Genomic DNA, 7,154 nt, shown 5'->3' on the forward strand with positions numbered 1-7,154 from the left:
TTGTGATCACTGTGTGGATTCTTCAAACGGCCCACGAAGGTTATGACCACTATTGTGTTGTTAGGTTGGGCCTACAGGTTATCGTCCTGTATCAGATGTAAAGTGTGAAGCTAACTTAAAGTTTGCTTTTGTTTGCGTAGTTCTTCAACGCCAAGCTGAAAAGAAGGCTGACGAGCAGAGACGCCGAAGGGAGCGCAAGCGAAAGAAGATAGGACCTGCTGAGGTAAATTGGCAAAACGTTTCCTCATAGCTTCTCCCTCATTGCTTTACCGAATGTGCTGTGAACTATCACTGTATTTCTAACCAGGTCATTGACGGCGAATCCCCAAGCGTCGACGTCAATAATGGAACACCCCCAGCGAAGGCCAGGAAAGGCCGGAAGAGCAAGAGCTCTCTTGTGCCACCCCTCCCTGATGGTTCCATATCGAGTTCCAAACCTGCTTCTGAGACCAGCAGCGTAACCGGCGAAGGACTGAGCGTGAGGACTGGTGAAGGACTTGATGGTGATGGAACTGTGGGTGACGACATCAGCGTGCTTAGTCTGGATGAAGGTCAGTTTTGGATTTTACTCATTCTTTGTCGATCGACCCAGGCGCATTTAAAATAGAGGGAATTTTCCAATTGTATCAAAATCAAAATACTGTTAATACACAATTGATTTGAAGGCCCGGTTCTGTTGGGATCAACCATTGAACCGCTACCAGGTCAGGTTGAAGTTTTCTGTTAGACATATCGTTAACGGCAGCTAGAACTATGCTTGCCTGACCATGCAGTTATATAGGACCGCGAAAGTGCCATCGCCTGCTCCCCGTTGTTTTTGAGCCATTTTGACTAGGTTTGGAGCCCTGGCCCAGTTGTTCAAACGATGGATAGTGCTATCCGCCGGGTAAATCACTATCCAGCGGATAAGTTATAGCGAAACCAATTGCGCTATCCGATGGATAATGATTTATTCGGTGGATAGCGTTATCTTCTTTTCGAACAACTGGGGCCTGGGGCCTGTTTCTCGAAAGTTCTGAAACTTTACGAGCCATTTTCGGGTGTCACAATTCCCTTTGTATCTCAAGAACGGAGAGGATTTAAGTCGTCAAACTTCACAGACATGTTTCTTTTAGTTAGCTTGAAAACACGTTGAAAGATCACCTTTCTAAAACAAGCGGTTGGCAGTTTCACAAATGGCTGGCCCCTGATTGGTAAAGACGATCTACCCAACCAGGAAAAAATGGTTTTCTACCAATACCAACACGAAGACACCCAACCAACCGAAAAGGGTTTTTTGCCAATAGAAAACGAGCTTACATTTTCTCTAATTTACATTGAAATCTGACCGTAAAGCCCTCCTATTTTTGTTTCCAGTCTCACTGGCATCCGGTGATCTCTCGATTGATGTCCCTCCAAGTAACACAGGCACCCCACTCAGCCTTAAACCCGAGGGAGATGACTTTGAAGATCCCCGGAGCGAGACTGCGAGCCCCGCACTATCCGACTCTTCTAGTAAGAGGGGAAGAGGTAGGGGCCGAGGAAGGGGGCGAGGACGCGGACTTTCGACCAGTAGAGGACGGGGAGCCTCTAGTATCCGAGGTGCACGGATGCGTGGACGTGGAAGAGGAACCGGTGGGGCCCTTGCTGCCTCAGCTGCTGCATCAGCGGCTGCCGCCGCCGCTTCTGCTGCCGCATATGCTGCTTACGGCTTCTCCTTCCAAGGGACAGCGACCGCTAATCCCACTCCGCCTCCCACGCGGTCCAGTCCGGTCGCTTTTGGCGCTGGAAATTCTGCCGTGGCGGGATACAGTAATATATCCCATCCAGTCGCTAGATACGACAGTTCGGCTGGTCATTCACCTTCTCAGCAGAGTGCAGAGAATAGTCCAGCAAGATCTTCTGCGGTACGCTTCAGCGGTCAGCAGTCGTCTTCGCCTCCGTCTTGATCGATTTCATCATCCTCCCAAACAATTAACCGTTTGAACTTATCTTGTCCGTAATGGACCGTGACGACATCTTTTTCCAGAAATTTGAAAGCGACCCTTTCGTTTTTACGGTGGAATGGGAAGGCGATCCACCTTGTTTTCGCTCTGCTGTAGAACAAATGAGGCAAATCAGACAAGTTAGTGAATGAGGTCCGATCATTAGGTAACATTGCGCTCACAATTGATTTTCTCCACGATAGGCCACATTAAAGCAGTGATTTGCGAAGAGGAGAATTTAGCAACTTGAGACTTGCAGTAGCTAATGTATTGAAAAGACTCCTTTGTAGATATCCGATTTCGCGCCAGAATTCACTTGCACTTGTACTTTTTCACAAAATCATTTTAAATGACCATACAGAAAATTTGAGTGGTTTTGCTCAGAGTCGCTCCAGCTTCTTTGTTTCGACGGTGTTAGACGTTGTTCTCCATTAAGTCTCAAGTAGTTCGATTTCAAAGCTGATGTAACGCCCGAGGATTTGTCGGTGGTGATCAGAAGCTATCTGATCTGCACTAAGGTTTATTGGGATTTGTTATCCATAAGGAAGTAGAATGAGCGACTAAGAACAAGCCAGAGTGCCATTTTGTGCAGCGAATTTACTTATGAATCCACTGCGTGTTTTGGTAGAAGTTGTGGTGAATATATTGTTGGTTTATCGTTTCATAGAGTATCAGTGTTTAAACATCGACACTGGATAGAAAGGAGACTTATAATGAAATTACACCATCAGCATATTTTCGCGTGACTTGTCTTCAATAACCCTATGGTTCATTTTCTTGGGGCAACTTGTTCGAACTAGGGACAAAATCGATGCTTGCTCAGAACCAATAAATCCTTTATAAAATTTCGATACCCATGTGAGAGCGGGAGGGTACATTTGCAGAGAACTCTGTTACTGGGCTGGAAATCTTGCCACATTCAATCATTCCAGCCAGGATGGGAACTGGTACTTCCCCCTGCGGTAAATCCGCTTGCTGCTGCATAGGTCAGTGTTCGAGTCTCGCTCATTTGCTCTTTGCAAGCTTCAGAAGCAGAGAAAAAAAGACTGTGATTTTTGCTATAAAACAATTCACGCTTTTAAGCTTGCGCTGGTCAAGTTTGGGTGCTGACTTTCGAAGCCTGGTGAGCATGCATGGTAAGCCAGTTGTTTTCTCTTGCGCATGACCTTGAACAAATGAGATCACAGACCCTGGTGTTGAGAGAAAGTTATCACTTGCAATGCAGCCGGAGATTAGTTATGACAATGGGGGCAAACCAGTAATTTATTTTCAATCAAGTTACAATAAATTTACTAGTGACAAAATTTGTTTATTTTTCTAAAATTAAACAAGATGAATTTCCATCGCACTCGAACATTTACGTAATATTAAAAAAAAACGCCCATATCTTATCTGTATCCCCTTAAAACGAAATGACTGTTTGATCTTGTATGGTGTACATTGATAAGAGAAGCGAAAAGTCTTTCGGGTTAGTGGTCCATTTGTAAAAGCTGGTTTACACGCTCATGGGCGTAGCCAGGATTTTTCAAAGGGGGGGGGGGGTCACTCTTTGTTAAACAGAGGGTACTCGCGTTTTCGCAACCTGAATATTGTAGGTTGTTTGAGTAAAAAAAAAAGGCTTACAAAGGGGGGGGGGGGGGTGTCACGGGCACCCCAGGACCCCCCTGGCTACGCCCTTGTACACGCTACAATTTGTCAATCTACTCAGTTGCTGAAAGCTCGATTAAGCCAGAGTTAAATTTAAATTCTGATTAAGATAATCCTGGGTTTGTTTTGACTCACATAATAATTTACCATTCTAGAAATTTTTGCGTTAGGTTATAGCTTTCGCATTAAATTACATGGTTATGGCATTTTCACCGTAAAATTGAAACCGCGGTTGTTAAATCCCAGGTTTTTCAAACTTGAACAACGGGACTCTGATCTATTAGCGCGAATCGAGTGTATTTTGAACTCGAAACGTTTCACGTGCGGTCCGTACTCGAATACAGTTGAATGACAAATCATATGGCTATGCAACCGCCCCCTTAGCAACTTGATTCAGTGGCAAAATTGTGTACATGCGACCTTAAATTTTTTCATCGTCACTTGATAAAATTGCTTTTTAGCTGCGTCCAAGACGCGGTCGCTTCTGCACACAGACCCAATTCTTTTCTCACTAACTTCTCTAATTGAAACAAATGTTCCTCATCGCAGTCCGGTACTTTTTCGCGCATGAAATCAGCCAAACGAATCAAGTACTCGACGTTTAGCCCTGCGTGTCCCTCCGCAAATGCGATTTCATTTGCAAGTTGTTCCGGTGTTGCAGGTCCAAGGTAATGTGGATTTTGCGGCGTAGCAACGTATACCAGAACGACAAAAGTGTGCGAAGGGATTTCGTTGGAACTGAAGCGCAAACGTAAAAGTTTGTATCCGCCCACGGCAATTTCTCGTTCATGGAGGTTCCCCAATGCGCGCTTGACATTTTCCTTCGAAACTCTGTAAGCCACACCCCAAACTTGTCCCTAATAATGGGGAAAAAAAGGAACATAACTTCAGACTGTACTTCAATGTGGGCAACCTCGTACCAAGGGAATAGAGAGGTTGGGGTGCTTTAAGAAAGGACGACGGCATTGACAACGCCACTAAACCATAAAAGAGGAAAACTAATTTTTCCGATCGTGCCGCACTCATTTTATTACGCATTTTTGCGGTACTCTTAAGTAACATCGGTGTGATATCAGCAAATTTCACATTGTCATGAAAACCTGAGCATAAAAATGTTAACGTTAAATTCTATATTTTTCCACCGAAATTATTTTTACGAGTAATGGTAATCTTTGTTATTGAACTGCGTTCGACCATCACTTGGCCTATGCGAGTGCCCCTGCGAACAACAAAAGAATCTGCGGGGCGGCTATTGTAGTGATTCTCAACTCGTTTCGCTATGGACAACACATCTGATCGTCAAATCCGAACAAAATTAGGAAACGTTCTCCTGCGTCGAACGCATTAATTTGCCCACATTGCGCGACGTGAGCAAGGTGGAATAATCGTAGAAGACAATTATATGTTGAGGTGACTAATTAATGTGCAAGATTCATTAAAAAAAAAAAACGTCTTCAAAGCCGTTTGATTTTGCTTCAAAGCAGCCAGAAGATGCCCCTCGTCCAAAGAGGAAACAAGAAACATCAACATTTACGATTTTCAAAGACCATGGTCTTGAAGACGTTGTTGAAGGGGTCTTCCTTTTGTAGTTTTGGAGGGGTTTTCTACAAAACGAAGACCCCGGTCAAATTCTTTAAAAACTGCAAATGTTGATGTTTCTCGTTTCCCGCTTCACTCGAGGATCATTCATGTTCTGGCTGTTTTCAAGCGCTATCAAAAGCTTTGAAGACACCTTTGAAGACCTCTTTGAAGGGGTCTTCGTTTTGTAGGTTTTCTACAAACGAAGACCTTGGTCAAATTCTTTGAAAATCGCAAATGTTGATGTTTCTTGTTTCCTTTTCTGTCGAAGATCATCTTCCAATTAGTTTCAAATGATTCAAGAGGTGAAGGGGTCTTCTTTTCGGTCTTCGGACTTCGGTATTCGTTTTGTACCCACCTGAATCCCACATGATCAGTCAAAGAGCGGCCTCTATTCAATTTCTTTTCAATGTCATAATGACTTTCGGTTTCAAATACAACAATAAAAAATCCTATTGTAGGAGCAACACAATTTGGAAAGTCATAAAAGTTAAAGAAATTAAATTTGCATGTAAATCTGTGACTATCCCTCGATTAATAAATTCTCCCCAATAGTTACGGAAGAATGCGGCTTTCATGAGGTATGAACAGGAAAATAATAAAACACATACTGTTAAAATATCTCACTCCCGCTGAAGTAAATCATTCGCTGTATTTTAACGAAACGCGCAACCCCATTCATTGAGTCTCACAGAGGATCGGCCCGGAATTCGGGCTCTCCATGTAACAATAGGGCCGTTTATACGAGAGAAAATAAGCCGCGGCTAACTCTGGCCGCGGCTTACGTAAGCCGCGAACACCCCGTATAAATGGTACAAAATCCACGTTCACGGCTTTGTCAAGCCGCGGCTTATCCTGTCCAGAGAGTTTATACTCGTATAAATAGTTCCTTTCGCGGCTTACGTAAGCCGCGGCCAGAGTTAGCCGCGGCTTATTTTCTCTCGTATAAACGGCCCTATTGTGGCAAAGTTCTTCGCGTACACCCAGCACGGTTGGTGAAGGCGCACAAGGTCCAAGACAAATCAATCACAACGTTTCCAGAGGAAAAGCGTGCGAAAGAGAAACCGAGTAACAAGTTATGTAGAACTGACTTCTCTAAGGAAAACTTCTCGTTGAACTTGATATCTTGGCCGGAGTACGAAAGCGATTGAAGTACCAAAATTGCACCAAAATCATATTTTCCTAGGAAGGTCGATGTCATATGCTTGATTTTATCGGGACCTCTTAAATGTCACGAGACTCATTCAATTCCAGATTTATTTCCTTTAGTCGCACAGAAACCCTGTCAAACTCAGTGAACTTAATTTCTTCATTTAAAATTTGTGAGTCCACAGTTTTTGATATAAATAACCCGTCCGCAGTTCGGTTCTGTACGCACCTAAACGCAAAATGCATTTTGTACCTAAAAAAATTGTTTATTACACGCTACAGATCGTACAGACGCTGTTTCGCGTATTAAATAATCAGTTTTTTGTATTCGTGGAAGAAATAATTTTGAAAACAGTATAGATTTAAGTTTGTAAACACAGCATAATTTCACTTTTTCCTTGATCCTTTAATAACAGTGGTTTTGTGGTTAGTTTTTAATCACCAAAATTGGTTTTCCTCACATCACGTTCGACAGGTTTGCTATATCTCATTTTTGCTTGAAAAAGTTCGCTCGGAAAGGAAGTTGAATTAGGAGATTTTTATACAATCCAGCGACTTAATGCAACAATTTATGAGAAACATACAGCGCCTTTTTTGACTCACCTTTTCTTCCTCGACCAAAGTAACAACTCTCCCCGGCTGTAAAAAAAAAAAATTATGTTCACTCATTATGGATGATGCAAGAGACGTCATAAAATTGTAACAGAATTATTTCCAGACTGATGATATGTAGTACCTTTTCCGGCTTTCCTCGATGCCATGTACTTCCCTGCCAAAATCGCCGAACAAATCCGTCGACATGGCCAACGACGCAGT

At 43.2% G+C, this 7,154-nt stretch overlaps 2 protein-coding genes across 2 annotated transcripts in view; one reads left to right on the forward strand and one right to left on the reverse strand.

Annotated features, from left to right (window-relative positions):
• LOC137980359 (chromatin-remodeling ATPase INO80-like) overlaps positions 1-2,699 on the forward strand; it is a 40,789-nt gene extending 38,090 nt beyond the window's left edge. The window contains exons 41-43 of the mRNA XM_068827772.1: positions 141-223; positions 308-551; positions 1,357-2,699. Of these exons, the coding sequence (XP_068683873.1) occupies positions 141-223; positions 308-551; positions 1,357-1,928 (899 nt within the window). The 3' untranslated portion in view covers positions 1,929-2,699. The remainder of the gene's footprint in view (positions 1-140; positions 224-307; positions 552-1,356) is intronic.
• A 499-nt stretch (positions 2,700-3,198) lies between these two features.
• Positions 3,199-7,154, reverse strand: part of LOC137980360 (putative glutathione-specific gamma-glutamylcyclotransferase 2) — a 4,206-nt gene continuing 250 nt past the window's right edge. Inside the window, exons 1-3 of the mRNA XM_068827773.1 lie at positions 7,075-7,154; positions 6,942-6,977; positions 3,199-4,468 (exon numbers count right to left, since the gene is read on the reverse strand). The exon at positions 7,075-7,154 is cut by the window's right edge and continues 250 nt beyond it. Of these exons, the coding sequence (XP_068683874.1) occupies positions 4,049-4,468; positions 6,942-6,977; positions 7,075-7,154 (536 nt within the window). The 3' untranslated portion in view covers positions 3,199-4,048. The remainder of the gene's footprint in view (positions 4,469-6,941; positions 6,978-7,074) is intronic.

Source organism: Montipora foliosa, chromosome 12 (assembly GCF_036669935.1).
Source record: "Montipora foliosa isolate CH-2021 chromosome 12, ASM3666993v2, whole genome shotgun sequence".
NCBI lineage: Eukaryota > Metazoa > Cnidaria > Anthozoa > Scleractinia > Acroporidae > Montipora > Montipora foliosa.